General features: G+C 33.9%; 1 protein-coding gene and 5 non-coding genes across 6 annotated transcripts; all 6 read right to left on the bottom strand.

The window, feature by feature from the left end:
• Window positions 1-6,932: 6,932 nt before the first annotated feature.
• Window positions 6,933-14,204, bottom strand: LOC132732238 (small ribosomal subunit protein uS17; the record flags this gene model as incomplete). The annotated part of the gene is made up of 2 exons (XM_060718631.1): window positions 6,933-7,099; window positions 13,999-14,204. Coding segments are annotated over 2 exons (330 nt in total), but the record flags the coding sequence as incomplete, so codon positions are not given.
• LOC132732242 (small nucleolar RNA SNORD35) lies at window positions 7,356-7,434 on the bottom strand. Its single transcript, XR_009625999.1, has one exon. It is a non-coding gene; the product is annotated as a small nucleolar RNA SNORD35 (small nucleolar RNA).
• LOC132732241 (small nucleolar RNA SNORD35) lies at window positions 8,033-8,111 on the bottom strand. The gene has a single exon (XR_009625998.1). It is a non-coding gene; the product is annotated as a small nucleolar RNA SNORD35 (small nucleolar RNA).
• Window positions 9,904-9,985, bottom strand: LOC132732239 (small nucleolar RNA SNORD35). The gene has a single exon (XR_009625996.1). It is a non-coding gene; the product is annotated as a small nucleolar RNA SNORD35 (small nucleolar RNA).
• LOC132732240 (small nucleolar RNA SNORD35) lies at window positions 10,945-11,024 on the bottom strand. Its single transcript, XR_009625997.1, has one exon. It is a non-coding gene; the product is annotated as a small nucleolar RNA SNORD35 (small nucleolar RNA).
• Window positions 13,447-13,526, bottom strand: LOC132732243 (small nucleolar RNA SNORD35). Its single transcript, XR_009626000.1, has one exon. It is a non-coding gene; the product is annotated as a small nucleolar RNA SNORD35 (small nucleolar RNA).
• Window positions 14,205-20,534: the final 6,330 nt, after the last annotated feature.

Below are 20,534 nucleotides of genomic sequence, written 5' to 3'. Positions count from 1 at the left end.
GGGGCCATACGATTCAACATTGTCAGTGTGGCTTTAAATCTGACATAATAAATTGTGATATGGTGAGTTTTTTTTCAAAAAGGGCATCTTTGGTTATTTTTGTACATGTTTGAAAAAATTTCTTGATATGCTTTACTATTCTTTGGTTTGTTTCATTATATGCATGGTTTATTGTTACTGTTTACAGGGAAATTGACAAAATTACATGTGGAGCATGACAACAGTGGATGGAGACCGAAATGGTATCTTGACCGTATAGAAGTGCTGAACCTTGTCAACAATGATCTCACTGTGTTCCCTTGCGGACAGTGGCTTGACAAAGACAGCGGTGACAACCAGATTGAAAGAGATCTCTACCCCCAAGATTAATGTCCACCCCGAAAGATACTGGCACAAAGATTGTTTACCAAAAAGATATATATCTACCCAAAACCTTTAATTGTGGTATAAATCGTAAGATTTGTACAAACTATATGCTTTTTATTTATTATCAAAGCATACATGAGCAAAATCCATAGGCTGAACTACAAATGTATCACCATAATCAAGATTATTGTTTATTTTATACATTAAAAAATTGTATTGTCACATAGATTTATTATCATTTTATCATTATATGTTCATGTATAACTGTTAAAGGGAGAAGATGAAAGGGGAGGTAATTATTCACCATTAGAACTGGGCAACTGTCTTTCTCCAGTGGCTTTGTCATATTTATTCATTGAAATTCAAAACCTGTAGAAATGTTGATTTGTATTTATACATTGTTATCACATGCTATTTTTAGATATTATAAGTTATCAATGCACTGTTGTGTTTAAAATAATGTTCCCAAAATTTTATATATTTCTATTTTATAAAAGAAATGCAGTTTTTAATGCAGAATGAGATTTTTTAAACCACTGTCCACTGAACCAATCAAATGGCAGCTTTTTGTCACATGACCATGTGTTGTAAATTTTTTTATTAAAATCGAAACAAATGAACCTTATTTTAAAAAACCTTGAAATATTTTGTAACAGAAGTATGTGATATTAAATATATATATGAAGTAACCAGATCTTTAATTACTTCTGTTGTCTATTTGTTGTCCATTTTTGTAAAATGACATATTTTTTATGTTGAAATTTGTGACTTTGAATTCTGTTTTTTCTGTAAATATAAACGGAAAGCTCGAATCATGTTAAAATGTTGCACGGTAGAATATTTTATAAAATTATTCAGAAATAACTTTTATAAGTTATAACACATACATGTACATATATATAGCTAGATTATTTTAGCACCCATAAGTAAAATCATAATTTACTTTCGTATATTTATTTTATAATTGTGATGTCAAAAATGGATACCTTTAAATTTTTATATGAATATTTTCATTTTTTATGTCTATATTTAACAGACTTGTGTTTTTGTATACATTTTATTATTGAGATAAATGTGCTTGTTTGAATATTTTGTAAAAAATTATTCTTTTCAGTTTGGTGCCCAGAACACTTTGCATATTTACAACATAAATCTTTTTGAGGGGGGGGGGGGGGGGGGGGGGGGGGGGGGGGGGGGGCGGGGGGGGGGGGGGGACAAGGGATTAAGATATGCTCAGTCCTGGTGGAATCACAAGTTAACCTGTAATTTCATAAACATGTTTTTGTCATGTTTAAGCAGTAAATTAATATAAATAATATATTGTGGAGATGAACTTACTTTGGTGCCAAATGTAAAACTGTTTGCCATAACTTGAACAGTGCATGGTTTTCCTAGATGGGCAGCAAATTGTATTTATTTATTGTTTGTAATTTTATTGTGTTATCAAACCAACTTGTCTGTGATAATTGTATTTCTTGTATGTTTTGATATTTTATTTATTACTTTATTATTTTGTGTTAACAATGTCAATCACATTTCTGTCTTTTACTTGTTCCCACAAATAGTTTGGGTAATGACAGTGAACATTGCGTAACAAAGCAAACTTAGTAACTTACAAAGTCTATCAATTCCATATTGATGAGGCTTATCAAAATCATTTCATGTAAATATTTACTACGTAAACTATTATTCTTACATGTGTACATAGTCTACTCATATGAATGTATTTGTTTACTTAATGCGTAACATTTGAATTACAGGTTTAAAAGTGAAATTATTTTAGATGTGTAACAACACATTCGGCTTTTTGTAAATGAAAACCTGTTATAAAATGACTGTTCTCTTTAGAGATCTTTTATTTTTTATGTAACATTTTGAAATCAGGATGTGTTTCATTTGTTCAAATTTCTTACATTCCATTAGAAAAACAGGTTAAAGTTTCTGTGTATACAAAAATATATATTTTGAACTTTTGAAGAAATATTTATACATGAATACTGTTGGTACATATCTTTATAAAAATAAATCATATTTAACGTCATTTACATAGTGTAAACATGTATTCCCATGGCCTAGTCTTTAATACAAAACATTCCATTTCGTAATTAATATGCCAATCTGTGATAAAATTTGTCAGGGTCGTGGAAACACTGTCCAAATTTGTTTTAAAAGTACATTATGTTACTTACGGTGTTGCCATGAACCCCTGTACATATAATAATCTCATACGACAACCATTTTCTTGTTTTTTATTTCAATTGAATATCTACTACATGTAATATCATTGCTTTGATAATTCAAACCATGAACCGCTTGGATGTGTGTAATGAACCGGTCCTTTAAATTGTCAATTGTGTCAAGTTTGTTTTTTTTCCATACCATCAAAATGATAAAATTGAACTGCCAATAGTAATTTCTCTATACTGCAGGTTTGTATTTTTTTAAGATGGAGTAAAATTTGACCTTTCCATATTTGGGGGTTGTAACAACTTGTTTTGAGCACAAAATGATAATTTTCAAACGGAGTAATTGCTCATCTTCTATTATACCTTAATACACCTTGTAAAATTTCATAGATCTTGATCATTGAGTATTTGACTTTAAATGAAATTTAGAAAGAACTATGTACGTTGTTAACATATTAATATTTAACAGTGTAATTAGGGGTGTCAACTTTTTTCTGCTTTTAAAATGAAAGTTGATGGTTTTCAGAATTTAAAGACAATCTTGTGAAAATGTAAATGTGATAAAATTCTTAACTATCCTTATACAGCTTGATTTTTAAGCAGCTCAAAATTTTTTACCTTTTTTATAGCATATTTTTTGTTTTTGTTTTATCTACCAAACAATTCTAAAATTTTGAAAGAGATTTGTTATTTTTTCACTTTGTCTAGATATGTATTTGTGTATATTTTTGCATCACCTAAATCTGTTGTAGAGGTTGCTTAATTGATAAAAATATTTCAAGTTTTAAGCTACAGATTTCCTGCAGAGAGGTTTTATAATCGCGTGCGCAAGATTGCTTTGAACCAGACTTGTGTTGATAGATCTTTTTACATCTATATAGAAGCTATTTTAGTTAGTAATGTTTTTTTTGTGTAATTGTTATTTCATTTTTTGATAAAAGAATTTTTTATTTAAAATGATACATTTAAAAAATTCACGCAACAGTGTATCATGGAACAAGTTTTTCATTCTTTAGTTGCAGCACTAACTTTTGCCGTCCATTCTTTCAAAACAATCATTTTTGTTTTTATTCTTTTTTCAATTTAGCTTAGATTCCTAATCCAGTCTCATTTTGCATTTTTTTGTTTATAAATTTATGCCCTGTATGTTATTTGTGAATAGTTTAATAATTTTATATTTTGGATTTTTTAGGGGGAAAATGTATACATATACTTTTGACATTTTGTTACAACTGTAATATTTTTGTTAGCAAACTTCTGTAACTGTTGATAAACTAGGAAATAAAATCATTACAAATATAAACTTGTATATTTTATATTAAGAAAAATTTGTATTGTCAAACAATATTGACCTGGCACTCCATTAACTTCGTTAAGGTCATTTGAATAAACATTGCCTGTATCTATCGAATATATCGTTATATATACACATGGAAATAAGTTTAGCACATCCCAGAAATTTTAAAATTGTTGTGATTTGAAAGCACTGTCATAAGATGACGACTTAATTGAGCTAAGAATAGCAATTGGCAAGTAGTGATACCAATTTCATCATAAACCAGTAAATTTAAGTTTAGTTTTTATTCTTAACCAAATTATTGAAGCATAAGCAAATTCTGTTTTGTTTTTTTTATACCAAAAACAAATTGTTTTTAAGAATGGTGTTGGAGCGTTTACAAAAACATTACTTTGGTAAATATTTTTGGTAAATGTGACAATTACGTAAGTAACTAAAATGACTTATGTAACGCCAAATTTTAACTTGCCATGTGCGCAGATTAGCCTTAACCTCCTCACACCGACATTTAGCCTCAATTTTGACAACTGAAATTTTAACGGGCAATGGTACAAACTACTTGTAATCGTAGCTCTGCACCAAGAATGGCAAAATGTACCTCAAAATTGCATTAGAAGCTATACATCATCCGAGCACGTCGGTTACACTCATTACATCAATGTCGCTGATAGGGGGGGTCTGGGTGTTGCACATGCTTTACATTGGTATAGTTATTTCAAAATCCCTTAAGGCTGAATAATGGACAGACAAACAAGACTATCTCTGTATACCATTTTCTATTCCAAAGACAACAAGGGTGCCATAGTCACAAAATACGCCCGTTTACGAAAAAAGCTTTAGATGGAGATGGGGGCATTATGGATAAGTGTTATCTAGCAAGCAAGTTTTTATTCTTGGCACTGTGTTGTTAAATGAACCTTAAAACAAATCAATAGGGAAGATATGCACAGAATGTGTGACCTTGACCTTGGTTGCAGGGACCTGAATTTTATGCACGGCACTCGGCCTCACAATGATGAACATTTGTGCCAAATTATATTGAAATCCCTCTATGCATGTAGAAGTTTTGCTCCAGACAAGTGTTTTTCTATGAGCTCTAACTGTGACCTTCACCTTTGACCTAGAGACTTGGTTTATGTGCAGGGCACTACGTCTCATGGTGGTGAACAATTCTATAAAGTAACATTAAAATTCCTCCATGCATGTAGAAAATATGCTCCGGACAACATCTGGATATTTAATCATCTCCAGTGACCTTGACCTTGCAAATATTAACCTAAATTAAATGTGTAACACCTGTAGTCATGATAGTTACCATTTGTGCTACAATCCATCAATAAATGATGACTCAATGGTCCCTATAACCATCTTCAAATTTTTATCTGAACTTTGACCTCTAAGTGTAACCTTGACTTTGGTCGCAGGGATCTGAATTTGCATGCGACACTCAGCCTCACAATGGTGAACATTTGTGCCAAGTTATATTGAAAACCCCCTATGAATGTAGAAGTTTTGCTCCGGACAAGCGTTTTTCAATGAGCTCTAAGTGTGACCTTGACTTTGACCTGGAGACTTGGATCATGCATGGAGCAATACATATCATGGTGGTGAACATTTCCATAAAGTATTATAAAAATTCTTCCATACATGTATGAGATATGCTCCAGACAAAATCTGGATATTTCACCATCTTTAGTGACCTTGACCTTGCATATATTGACCTAAAGTACATGTGTCACAGCCGTAGTCATTATAATGACCATTTGTGTTACAATCCCTCAATAAATGATGATTAAATCGTCCCTATACACATCTTCATATTTTTATCTTTTTTTAAACGGGCGTATAAAAAGTACATGTAATTTAATAACTAAAAATTCTGATTTAAGATTTTATTCTAGGGAAATACATTTCATTACAATTCTTAATCTTTGAATGAGCTGAACTGATATTTACTTGAAAATTAAAATATAATTAAATTTCTATGAGAAAGTATTTACATTTGATAAGGTAATTACTGTATGATCTTTATGAACAAATACCAAGTCTACAGAACACCATAGTTATCACAGTTAAGAATCTTGACCAATGAATGAAACATGTGTAAATAAATGTTACATTCTTTACAACATACTCAAGTCCAAGAAAGAGGATTATTTCATGCCCTTTGATTAAATTCTATTTTTTAGATCAAGGGGAGTAATTGTGTAAGTCATTTATGAACAAAGTAATAACTTTGTTGTCTCCCTTTGATTAAATTCTATTTACAAAATCTGGATATTTCATCATCTTTAGTGACCTTGACCTTGTATATATTGACCTAAATTATATGTATCACAGCCATAGTCCTTGATAATGACCATTTGTGTTACAATCCCTCAATTAATGATGACTAAATGGTCCATATACACATCTTCATATTTTTATCTGAACTTTGACCTCTATGTGTGACCTTGACCTTGGCCGCAAGGACCTGAATCTTGCACGCGACACTCCGCCTCACAATGGTGAACATTTGTGCCAAGTAATATTGAAATCCCTCTACACATGTGGAAGTTTTGCTCCGGACAAGCATTTTTCAATGAGCTCTAAGTGTGACCTTGACCTTTGACCTAGAGACCTGGTTCATGTGCGCGACACTGCTCCTCATAGTGGTGAACATTTATATGAAGTTTCATTAAAAATCCCTCCATACATGTAGGAGATATGCTCCGGACAAAATTGGACGCCGCCCGCCCGCCCGCCCGCCCGCCAGGGGCGTTCCCATAATACGTCCCGTTTTTCAAACGGGCGTATAAAAAGGAAAGAGTTTTATGTCTTCTCTTGTGGGGATATTAAATGCATATAATTTGGAGTTTTCATATTTTCAGCAAAATTGATTCTAAAATCGTGTATAGCCACTATTTTCTCAGAACATGTGTTCATGTGAAAACATAGCAGTTTAGATATGAATCTGCATGCAGATAAAATTCAATAAAGATTCAATATAAACTCGAGTGTTTACAAGCTTTTTTGACTGTGTGACCATGGATTAATTTAACACATTAATAATTTTAATCATATTAAAGGACTAATTGAAAACATTTGATTTTTTTTTTCATTTATTTTCTTTTATTTACACAGCATTTAGAATTTCTTGAATCCTTTTTTAGATCCTGCTGCTTTGGAGACCTTGAGAACGTTGAATCTGACGGTCTTACTGAGTGGTCGGCATTCTCCAACAGTTACAACATCACCAGGCACTACGTCCCTGTAAAATATAGAGAACATTCATTAATTCATGAAGTGAAATAAATATCTAATTATAGTCACCAATAAATGCCCGTACCAATTAGTCCTTCCATGAACTTTGAAAATATTTTTTCTTTATTTCTACACAACTGACCATCAATCTGATCCTGTGGTAAGACGTGCCAGTTTTGAACAAATTGTGCAATTAAAAAAATGAGCAAAATATGTCAAATTTAGCTTCATATGGAAGTAAATGTAGGAAACTGTTATTATGTAAAGTCACATCAGCAGAATGCCATTTGGCAGTATCACCATTTCATGTCTGAAGACCATCGTGAGAAAACATCATTTGTGACTTGTATATAAAACAAAGATGACTCAATAACTTAACATCAATAGTCTTGCAATTTGACATTTTTTAACAAGGCAAGCTGAAGTTTTAGTCTTTATAGACACAGATGTCTCAGCAACAGTAAATAATTAATGAATAGTGTAGTAAAATCCACAAACAAAGTAATGTGCTTGAAGTTTTTGTTGTTGGGTTTATGTCGCACCAACAGAAGAAGTCATATGGCAACTCTCCAGCTTTACTGGTGGAAGAAGACCAAAGGTGCCCTTCCATGCATTATTCCAGACAGGCAGGCACACCCGAGTAGAACCACCAACATTCCACAATCTAGCTGGATAGCTTCCTCACATGAAAGAATCCTAAGCCCCTGTCAGAATTCAAACCCAAAGCAGCAAAAGGCAAGTGATTTGAAGACAACAACTTTTACCTATCCAGATATGCTTGATAACTGTGTTTATCAATGGTGGAATCAAGGAATAGCTCTTTGAAAATGTTGGGATTTATTATTTAAAGAAATAAAGATTGGCAGAAAGGATAGATTTTCAATATACATTTGATTGATGAAATATACGAAACAAATTGCATGCTGTCATTAATTTTACCAAAGTCACATCAGCAGAATGCCATTTGGCAGTATCACCATTTCATGTCTGAAGACCATCGTGAGAAAACATCATTTGTGACTTGTATATAAAACAAAGATGACTCAATAACTTAACAATAATAGTCTTGTGACTTGACATTTTTTAACTAGACAAGTTGAAATGTTAGACACAGATGTCTCGGCAACAGTAAATAATCAATGGACAGTGAAATAAAATCTCTCTCATGCTTTACTTGTAGAGGAAGACCTCAGGTGTCCTTCCATGCATGGTTTCAGACAGGAGGGAGCACCTGAGTAAAACCACCAACATTTCACAAGCTAGCTCGATAGCTTGCTCACAAGAAAGAATTCAAAGTCGCTGTCGGAATTTGAACCCACAGTGGTAAGGATCAAGTTATTTTAAGACGACATTTATCGCTTCCAATATGCGTGATAATTGTGTTTCAATCAATAGTTGAATGTAGGAATAGCTCTTGGAAAATGTTGGGATTTATTTGTTTAAAGAAAACAAGAGGGCCATGATGGCCCTGAGGTCGCTCACCTGTATATAGGCCCCCCCCCACCCCCGGGCCAATTTTTACCCAAGGGCTTTTATTTGTTTATTCGAACAGACTTGGTAGACACCCATAAGAAGATGTTTCATGCTAAACATCTAAGTTCTAGATCATTGGGTTTTTTAAAAGAAGATTTTTAAAGTTTTTACTATACACATACAGTATAAAACAATGACACCCCTGGGGCAGGGCCAGTTTTGACCCGAGGGCTTTTATTTGAACAAACTTTGTACATATTTACTTAAAGATGTTTCATGCTTAATATCTAAACTCTAGCTATTTGGGTTTTTTCAAAGAAGATTTTTAAGTTTTTGCTATACTCATACAAGGAAAAACAATGACTCCCCCCCCCCCCCCCGGGCGGGGCCAGTTTTGACCCCAGGGCTTTTATTTGAACAAACTTGGTAGACATTCACTAGAAGCGTTTCATGCCAAATATCTAAGATCTAGCTCTTATGGTTCTTTAAAAGAAGATTTTTTAAGTTTTTACTATATGCATATAGGGAAAATCAATGCCCCCCGGGGCAGGGCCAATTTTGACCCCAGGGCTTTAATTTAAACAAACTTGGTAGACACTCACTAGAAGGTGTTTCATGCTTAATATCTTAGCTCTAGCTCTTTGGGTTCTTTAAAAGAATTTTTTTAAAGTTTTTACTATATGCATATAGGGAAAATCAATGACCCCCTGGGGCGGGGCCAATTTTGACCCCAGGGCTTTTATTTGAACAAACTTGGTAGACATTCACTAGAAGATGTTTCATGCCAAATATCTAAGCTCTAGCTCTTACGGTTCTTTAAAAGAAGATTTTTTAAGTTTTTACTATATGCATATAGGGAAAAATTAATGACCCCCTGGGGCGGGGCCAATTTTGACCCCAGGGCTTTTATTTGAACAAACTTGGTAGACACTCACTAGAAGATGTTTCATGCCAAATATCTTAGCTCTAGCTCTTTGGGTTCTTTAAAAGAAGATATTTAAAGATTTTTCTTTCGGTTGCCATGGCAACCAGAGTTCTGCATGGAATTAAATTCTTTGAACAATTTTCAAAGGTGACCACCAAAGGAACATTCCTGTGAAGTTTGGATGAAATTGGCTCAGTGGTTTATGAGGAGATGTCATTTAAAGCAAAAGTTTACGGACGGACGGACGACGGACGGACGCCGGACGAAAAGCGATCACAAAAGCTCACCCTGTCACTTTGTGACAGGTGAGCTAATAAAAGATTGGAGCAGAAAGGATAGATTTCACAAATTTTTAATATACATTTGATTGATGAAATATACGAAACAAATTGCATGTTGTCATTAATTTTACTATAGTCACATCAGCAGAATGCCATTTGGCAGTATCACCAGTATACATGTCTGAAGACCATCGTGAGAAAAACATCATTTGTGACTTGTCATTTTTACAGCTTATTTTACCCGATCATGTCTTTACATGGATATCCTATTCATACTCATAACACCATTATTTTTCATTGTAGAAAATATTACAAAATTCATAATCATCTATTCCAAGAGTAAAGCACAATAAAAACTGACTTATTTTAATTCCTGAGACTACACTGATGTCAAATTAATTGCATATATGGTAATAAATTTTAAGTATTGAGCCTACATGTTACTATGAAAGCAAAAGTTGCATGCGCAGTATCATCACTAAATCACCATATAAATACGAAAACAAGAATATCTGACTAGGGATCCTTTTATTTACTTTGTAATTGTAATATCCATGTTAGTGTATGTTGATAAAATCTATCAAAGAATTTTTTTTAAAAGCTATATTTAGAATCCTGCAGGTCATCTTTATAACAGCAGCTGTAACTTTCAATCAGGCCATCCTTAAAAAAATGTTTGTTTGCAGTAACCCGACCCAGAATTTTCAAGGTGGGTAGGTAGGTCGATTTTTTTTTTTTATTGAACTGTACTCCCAAATAAACATGGAATTTCAAAATGCTGGACAATATATGCTTTGATAATCTGGTAACAATTAATAAATTGATAACTGAATTCTAATTTAATAAGACCTACATTTTATTTCTTCTATTAGTATTAACCTTTAAAAGAACGAAAACAAACCACAAGGCATAATTTTCTGATTCAAAAAAAAAATTTTTTTTATCCAGACCATGAAAAAAAAATTTGAGTAGGGGCAAATTTTGTGAGTCAGTCGCGTAACTGCAAACGAACATTTTTTTAAGGATGGCCTCATGCCCATATGGAAATGTATACAGCCTTAACAAAAACAAAACATTTGCTTTTGAAAAACCGATCAAGCATAATTTATAAAGCAATTGGTACAACAATGAAAGACATGATGAAAAATCTCTATGTTTTAAGATAAATCATGACCTGTCACATCAGCAGAATGCCACTTGGCAATATCACCAGTTGAAGTCTGAAGACCATCGTGAGAAAAACATCATTTGTGACTTCATTGGTCATTTTTTTTGTATGTAGTTATTATTTTCATAATAATAATAATTTCTGAATAAAAATGCTCCACTGTAATAATTAAAACTGTCTATTTCACACAAGCCGAGAGGAAACCATTTAATTCTTAAAAAATAAAAAACTTTTAAGATACTGAAACAAGAGGGCCATGATGGCCCTGAGGTCGCTCACCTGTATATAGCCCCCCCCCCCCCCCCCCCCCCCCCCGGCCCAATTTTTACCCAAGGGTTTTTATTTGTTTATTTGAACAGACTTGGTAGACACCCATAAGAAGATGTTTCATGCAAAACATCTAAGTTCTAGCTCATTGGGTTTTTTAAAAGAAAATTTTTTAAGTTTTTACTGTACACATATAGTTAAAAACAATGACACCCCTCGGGCAGGGCCAGTTTTGACCCCTCGGCTTTTATTTGAACAAACTTTGTAGATATTTACTTAAAGATGTTTCATGCTTAATATCTAAACTCTAGTTATTTTGGTTTTTTCAAAGAAGATTTTTAAGTTTTTGCTATGTATATAGGGAAAATCAATGACCCCCGGGGCGGGGCCAGTTTTGACCCCAGGGCTTTTATTTGAACATACTTGGTAGACACCCATTAGAACATGTCTCATGCTAAATATCTTAGCTCTAGCTCTTTGGGTTCTTTAAAAGAAGATTTTATAAGTTTTTACTATATGCATATAAGGAAAATCAATGACCCCCTGGGGCGGGGCCAATTTGGACCCCAGGGCTTTTATTTGAACAAACTTGGTAGACATTCACTAGAAGATGTTTCATGCCAAATATCTTAGCTCTAGCTCTTTGGGTTCTTTAAAAGAAGATTTTTTAAGTTTTTACTATATGCATATAGGGAAAATCAATGACCCCCTGGGGCGGGGCCAATTTTGACCCCAGGGCTTTTATTTGAACAAACTTGGTAGACATTTACTAGAAGATGTTTTATGCCAAATATCTAAGCTCTAGCTCTTACGGTTCTTTAAAAGAAGATTTTTTAAGTTTTTACTATATGCATATAGAGAAAATCAATTACCCCCCAGGGCGGGGCCAATTTTGACCCCAGGGCTTTTATTTGAACAAAGTTGGTAGACATTCACTAGAAGATGTTTCATGCCAAATATCTAAGCTCTAGCTCTTTGGGTTCTTTAAAAGAAGATTTTTAAGTTTTTACTTTATGCATATAGGGAAAATCAATGACCCCCTGGGGCGGGGCCAATTTTGACCCCAGGGCTTTTATTTGAACAAACTTGGTAGACATTCACTAGAAGATGTTTCATGCCAAATATCTAAGCTCTAGCTCTTACAGTTCTTTAAAAGAAGATTTTTTAAGTGTTTACTACATGTATATGCATATAGGGAAAATCAATGACCCCCCGGGGCGGGGCCAATTTTGACCCCAGGGCTTTTATTTGAACAAACTTGGTAGACACTCACTAGAAGATGTTCCATGCCAAATATCTTAGCTCTAGCTCTTACAGTTCTTTAAAAGAAGATTTTTTAAGTTTTTACTATATGCATATAGGGAAAATCAATGACCCCCTGGGGCGGGGCCAATTTTGACCCCAGGGCTTTTATTTGAACAAACTTGGTAGACACTCATTAGAAGATGTTTCATGCCAAATATCTAAGCTCTAGCTCTTAGGGTTGTTTAAAAGAAGATATTTAAAGATTTTTCTTTCGGTTGCCATGGCAACCAGAGTTCTGCATGGAATTAAATTCTTTGAACAATTTTTAAAGGTGACCACCAAAGGAACATTCCTGTGAAGTTTGGATGAAATTGGCTCAGTGGTTTATGAGGAGATGTCATTTAAAGCAAAAGTTTACGGACGACGGACGGACGACGGACGGACGGACGGACGGACGGACGGACGCCGGACGAAAAGCGATCACAAAAGCTCACCCTGTCACTTTGTGACAGGTGAGCTAAAAAAATTCATTAACAGACAGATGCAAAGAAACCATGTGTTCAACTTATATACTTTCTTATTTTAACTTTGGTTGTTTTTTATATTGATTTTAACTTTTTTTATGTAACATCTTGACCATCAATCTACCTAAACAATTTTCCTGGATTTATCCACAAGTGATCAAATACTAATTCAACAAGATTAAGCAGAGACAAAACACCATTAGACTCAAATGTCCAAGATTAATTGTACGTGAAATTTTTTTCCTTGCCCAAGGATCAAAACCAACCTGAATGACACCGAAAGAAATTAACCGAAAAACCCTTTAAGAAAGAACTTTCAAAATACAGATCAACACCATTTAAGAGACACTATTTTGGCCGATGCTTAGAAGCTTTGCTCTCAAGACGTTAGATTTATTGTGAGGTCTTATTTTCAGAAGAACTGACAGTCATAAAAATAACTTATTGTAAAGAGATGATAGAAAATTAGAAGAAGTCACATCAGCAAAATGCCAGTTGGCAATTTCAACATATAATGTCTGAAGACCATCGTGAGTAAAACATCACTTGTGACTTGAATTAATTTTCCAAAACGACACCAACAAATCAAATTATCCAACATAAACTGATGTTTGCCTTTGAAAACAATAGTCAGTAACTGAACAACATTAGAATGGTAGCATATTAACAAGTAAACACCTCTGGTGACTTACAAAGAATATTAAAACATCATTATCATATTGACATTGAAATAAAACCAATTTTAAACCCTTTTATTCAACATGTTTGCTGTATTTGGACTTTTGTACACGTAAAATTTCTGAAAAGGTCGGACAGCCTCAAGAATAGTTTGATCAATTAGTGAATTTAAGATATTTATCAACAACAATTTCGGGAGAACAGAAATTTTAAGTGACTGCAAAAAACGGGTGCCAGGAAAAGAGACATGCGTTTCTCTTCCCTGCCTGTCACATTTTTGTCAACGTCAAATTTTAGTAATACTGCTTTTCTTAACATTAACATTAAAGTTGGGAAATGGCATACCTAAAACATGGACTAAGATGTACAGACATATTTTTATGTCTCTTCTCAAATCTCTGGTATTTTTTCACAAAGTGCAGATAATCTCTACGGATTACAATAGTCCTTTGCATCTTCATCTTCATAACAACACCTGACAGAATACGTCCTCGGATGCTCACGTTACCAGTAAATGGACATTTCTTATCAATGTATGTGCCTTCGACAGCCTAAAATGAAGATAATTTGCAATGTAAGGAGAAAAGTTATACAAGTTATGACTTTCACAAATTATCTTAAATTCTTAATCAGTATTAATATAAATTATAAAGTTATTCAGATTGCTTCAGCAGGATTGCTTAAAATATTTATCAAGTCCACTAAGCTTAGTAACCCTTAAACCTTTAGCAAGAAACTACTTTTTTGGTTGTAAATCTATAAAAAACTAGAAATGTGTCATCATGCCACGGATGCCCCCGCATGCAGCCAAAATTTCAGATGGTGCATAAATTAATTTTTTCATTTTAAGTTCAAAGCCCTTAAAACTTTTCAATGTTAACACAAACCATTTTTATACAATGTTCAAGGCACTGAAATCATTCAGTCTTAACCTTTTAACTAGAAATGTGTCATCATGCCACGGATGCCCCCGCATGCAGCCAAAATTTCAGATGGTGCATTAATTTTTTTTTTTCATTTTAAGTTCAAAGCCCTTAAAACTTTTCAATGTTAACACAAACCATTTCCATACAACGTTCAAGGCACTGAAATTATTCAGTCTTAACCTTTAGAAAAAGCATATTGCATATTTGTAGCCAAAATAATGGCTAAAAGAATGAGTGCTGAAACTGAAAGTTCAAAATTTTTCCAACATTCAGGAAAGATAAGTTTGTCTAAAATCATTGAACCATGACCAAATTCAAACTTAAACTGCTTATTCTTAAGATGTATCTATATTATTTTCAAAGTGAAAGGGACATAACTCTGCCAAAAAAACATCAAACCCTGACCAAATTCCAACTTGACCTGCCCATTCCTTTGACATATCCATATGTCAAATTAAAATTTAAAATGTAACACTGTTAGGTAGATAATGAACAGAAACTGTAAATTTCATATTATTTTCAAAGTGAAAGGGGCATTACTCTGCCAAAAATCATTGAACCATGACCAAACTCGAACTTGGCCTGGGCATTCCAGAAACATATCCATATGTCAAATTTGAGTTGAATGTGTTGTACCATTGGGAGATAATAAACGGAAACTGAAAATTTCATATTACTTTCAAAGTGAAAGGGGCATAACGCTGCCAAAAATCATTGAACCATGACCAAATTTGAACTTGACCTGCGCATTCCATTGACGCATCCATATGTCACGTTTGAGTTGAATGTGTTGTACCTTGAGGGAGATAATGAACGGAAACTGAAAATTTCATATTATTTTCAAAGTAAAAGGGGCATAACTCTGCCAAAATCATCGAACCACGACCAAATTTGAACTTGACCTGCGCATTCCTTTGACGCATCAATATGTCAAGTTTGAGTTGATTGTGTTGTACCGTTGGGGAGATAATGAACGGAAACTGAAAATTTCATATTATTTTCAAAGTAAAAGGGGCATAACTCTGCCAAAAATCATCGAACCATAACCAAATTCGAACTTGACCTGTATTTTCTCATAACATATCCATATGTCAAGTTTGAGTTGAATGTGTCCAACCGTTCTTGAGATAATGAACGGAAACTGAAATTTCATATTATTTTCAAAGTAAAAGGGGCATAACTCTGCCAAAAATCATCGAACCATGACCAAATTCGAACTTGACCTGTATTTTCTCATGACATATCCATATGTCAAATTTGAGTTGAATGTGCCCAACCGTTCTTAAGATAATGAACGGAAACTGATGATGACGGAATGACAGAATGACGGAAGGACATTACATGGCGGGGGCATAAATACTCTTGCAGAGCACAATTTAATCTTCTTTTCATTACCATGAAAACAATCAAGTCTGATTATTCACTATATACTTTGTTTTCTTTTTTTATATAAATCACTAGAAATGTGTCATCATGCCACGGATGCCCCCGCATGCAGCCAAAATTTCAGATGGTGCATTAATTATTTTTTTCATTTTAAGTTCAAAGCCCTTAAAACTTTTCAATGTTAACACAAACCATTTCCATACAATGTTCAAGGCACTGAAATTATTCAGTCTTAACCTTTTAGAAATAGCATATTGCATATTTGCAGCCAAAATAATGGCTAAAAGAATGAGTGGTGAAACTGAAAGTTCAAAATTTTTCCAACATTCAGGAAAGATAAGTTTGTCTAAAATCATTGAACCACGACCAAATTCAAATTTAAACTGCTTATTCCTAAGATGTATCTATATTATTTTCAAAGTGAAAGAGACAAACTCTGCCAAAAAATCATCAAACCATGACCAAATTCCAACTTGACCTGCCCATTCCTTTGACATATCCATATGTCAAATTAAAGTTGAATATGTGACACTGTTGGGTAGATAATGAACAGAAACTGTAAATTTCATATTATTTTCAAAGTGAAAGGGGCATTACTCTGCCAAAAATCATTGAACCATGACCAAATTTGAACTTGACCTGCGCATTCCTTTGATGCATCCATATGTCACGTTTGAGTTGAATGTGTTGTACCTTGAGGGAGATAATGAATGGAAACTGAAAATTTCATATTATTTTCAAAGTAAAAGGGGCATAACTCTGCCAAAAATCATCGAACCATGACCAAATTCGAACTTGACCTGTATTTTTTCATGACATATCAATATGTCAAGTTTGAGTTGATTGTGTTGTACCATTGGGGAGATAATGAACGGAAACTGAAAATTTCATATTTTTTTCAAAGTAAAAGGGGCATAACTCTGCCAAAAATCATTGAACCATAACCAAATTCGAACTTGACCTGTATTTTCTCATGACATATCCATATGTCAAGTTTGAATTGAATGTGTCCAACCGTTCTTAAGATAATGAACGGAAACTGAAATTTCATATTATTTTTAAAGTAAAAGGGGCATAACTCTGCCAAAAATCATCGAACCATGACCAAATTCGAACTTGACCTGTATTTTCTCATGACATATCCATATGTCAAATTTGAGTTGAATATGCCCAACCGTTCTTAAGATAATGAACGGAAACTGATGATGACGGAATGACAGAATGACGGAAGGACGGAAGGACGGAAGGATGGAAGGACGGAAGGACGGAAGGACGGAAGGACGGAATGACGGAACAGGGTAACACTATATGCCCCGGCCATTACATGGCGGGGGCATAAAAATAGCATATTGCATATTTGTAGTCAAAATAATGGCTAAAAGTATGAGTGCTGAAACTGAAAGTCCAAAATTTTTCCAACATTCAGGAAAGAAAAGTTTGTCTAAAATCATTGAACCACAACCAAATTCAAACTTAAACTGCTTATTCCTAAGATGTATCTATATTATTTTCAAAGTGAAAGGGACATAACTCTGCAAAAAAATCATCAAACCATGACCAAATTCCAACTTGACCTGCCCATTCCTTTGACATATCCATATGGAATATGTAACACTGTTGGGTAGATAATGAACAGAAACTGTAAATTTCATATTATTTTCAAAGTGAAAGGGGCATTACTCTGACAAAAATCATTGAACCATGACCAAATTCGAACTTGGCCTGGGCATTCCAAAAACATATCCATATGTCAAATTTGAGTTGAATGTGTTGTACCATTGGGGAGATAATAAACGGAAACTGAAAATTTCATATTACTTTCAAAGTGAAAGGGGCATTACTCTGCCAAAAATCATTGAACCATGACCAAATTCGAACTTGACCTGCACATTCCTTTGACGCATCCATGTGTCAAGTTTGAGTTGAATGTGTTGTACCGTTGGGGAGATAATGAACGGAAACTGAAAATTTCATATTCTTTTCAAAGTAAAAGGGGCATAACTCTGTCAAAAATCATCGAACCATGACAAAATTCGAACTTGACCTGTATTTTCTCATGACATATCCATAAGTCAAGTTTGAGTTGAATGCGTTGTACTGTTGGGGAGATAATGAACGGAAACTGAAAATTTCATATTATTTTCAAAGTAAAAGGGGCATAACATGCTAAAAATCATCGAACCATGACCAAATTCGAACTTGACCTGTATTTTCTCATGACAAATCCATAAGTCAAGTTTGAGTTGAATGCGTTGTACTGTTGGGGAGTTAATGAACGGAAACTGAAAATTTCATATTATTTTCAAAGTAAAAGGGGCATAACTCTGCTAAAAATCATCGAACCATGACCAAATTCGAACTTGACCTGTATTTTCTCATGACATATCCATATGTCAAGTTTGAGTGGAATGCGTTGTACCGTTGGGGAGATAATGAACGGAAACTGAAATTTCATATTATTTTCAAAGTAAAAGGGGCATAACTCTGCTAAAAATCATCGAACCATGACCAAATTCGAACTTGACCTGTATTTTCCCATGACATATCCATATGTCAAGTTTGAGTGGAATGCGTTGTACCGTTGGGGAGATAATGAACGGAAACTGAAATTTCATATTATTTTCAAAGTAAAAGGGGCATAACTCTGCCAAAAATCATCGAACCATGACCAAATTCGAACTTGACCTGTATTTTGTCATGACATATCCATATGTCAAGTCTGAGTTGAATGTGTGCAACCGTTCTTAAGATAATGAACAGAAACTGATGATGACGGAATGACAGAATGACGGAAGGACGGAAGGATGGAAGGACGGAAGGACGGAATGACGGAACAGGGTAACACTATATGCCCCGGCCATTACATGGCGGGGGCATAATAAAAACTGAAATTGGCAGATTGTGTAGTGTAACTTCTGAAAACCGAACACCCATGGGACTTGTCAAAATGTTCGGATTTCAGAGGTTGCCTGAATTCAGAGGTTTCGTATAATGTGGACAAGACTAAGCCACTAAATGACACTAAATGTCAAGGAAAATGTGGCAATTACTGTAATATCATATATAATAGTCTTTTAATCAAGATAAAGATGTGAAGGAAAAGAAAACATTGATATTTTACACTTTATTTAACTTACAAATTGTCCGATGCTAGTTAATTAATTAGTACAGCAAATGCAATAAAATCCCTGAAGACGTTTGATGCACAAATTGTCCCAATTAATTGCCATTTAATCCGCTAATAAACACTTCAAATTCACTGACCGCCGTAAATTACTTTAATTGACCGCATCACTTCAAACATATTACTTCACAGTTTGTGATTTTAACGCGTGTCAAATTACACGATCACTGCTATTAAATTAGTAAACAATCGACAGGGAGATTAAATCTTCCTGCAGGGTAAACATTCTCGATTTACAAAGTATTTCACACCTTTAGATATTTTCGGATTTTGGAGGTAAAATTGCATTGATTTGACTCTAATTTTACGAAAATATCGTCCGGAATTCAGAAGTATTATATTAATAGAAAATAGAAGGGAAAAAATCGGGACCGAAAAAATTGTTCGATTTTTAGAAGTTTCCGGATTTCAGAAGTTCCGGAATTCGGAAGTTACACTGTATATGAATAAAGGATGATAAAAAATCACATAAAACAACCCATATTAAAAATGCAATAACTTAAAGTGAAAGCAACATGCACTTAACCACAGACAAACAATAGTTATGACAGAAACCTAAATATAATATATTAAACAAAATGCTTTGCAATTCATCCATTAGTACTTTAGAAGTTATTTATCAGAAAGCTAGTCAGTTGACTGATTTGCTATACAGTACAGCTCAAGCAATTTTTCCAAAGTCCGCCGATCCCCGCGATTTTTTTACGGGTGAATTGTCACCGCGATGTCCCTGCGACAGTTGTGACTTTCCGCTCGTCCACGCGATCGGGTGAAATTTGCGCTGCGGGATATTGTCACCGCGGATCACTGTGAAATATTGCAGCGGCATTTCGCTCTCTCGGGTGACCCTTTATTTATTTATTACACGGGGGCATTAATTACTATTACTCTACGCACGTAAAATATAACGAACTCAAACACATTTTTAAAGAAGAAAATCTTTATGTTATGTATTTAAATGACGTGACACCTGTCGTTAGCAAATAATTACAAAATTTAATGATTTGCGTGTGAATTTTCCTCATATTTTTCACAACTTATTCACCTAATTAAACATATTGATCATGAAATACAAAAAAAAATAATTCTGAAAATATATGAACTTGACGACTTAATGTGAATTTAATCAAACTGCTTTTATATCTTTTGTATACACTTTATGAAATATATTTTACGATCTATATCTACGACGGGAAAATTGTTTGGCCGATGAACATTCAATGTGTATGAAACTTGTCAAACCTTATAACAAATGCAGCACGTGAACGGAATAAAATTTCGCATTCATGCACGCGTCATACGCTCTCATATTGAATTGTTCTTCAGAGATACAGATTTTACAATTATAAATTACAATTGAGTATTTTTTTGTTATAGGTCAGTAG

The sequence above is a fragment of the Ruditapes philippinarum genome, unplaced genomic scaffold (genome assembly GCF_026571515.1).
Source record: "Ruditapes philippinarum isolate M1 unplaced genomic scaffold, ASM2657151v2 ctg15512_1_1_1_1, whole genome shotgun sequence".
NCBI lineage: Eukaryota > Metazoa > Mollusca > Bivalvia > Venerida > Veneridae > Ruditapes > Ruditapes philippinarum.
Note: the sequence above shows the minus strand (reverse complement) of the source record. Positions and strands in the feature narration are given on the sequence as shown.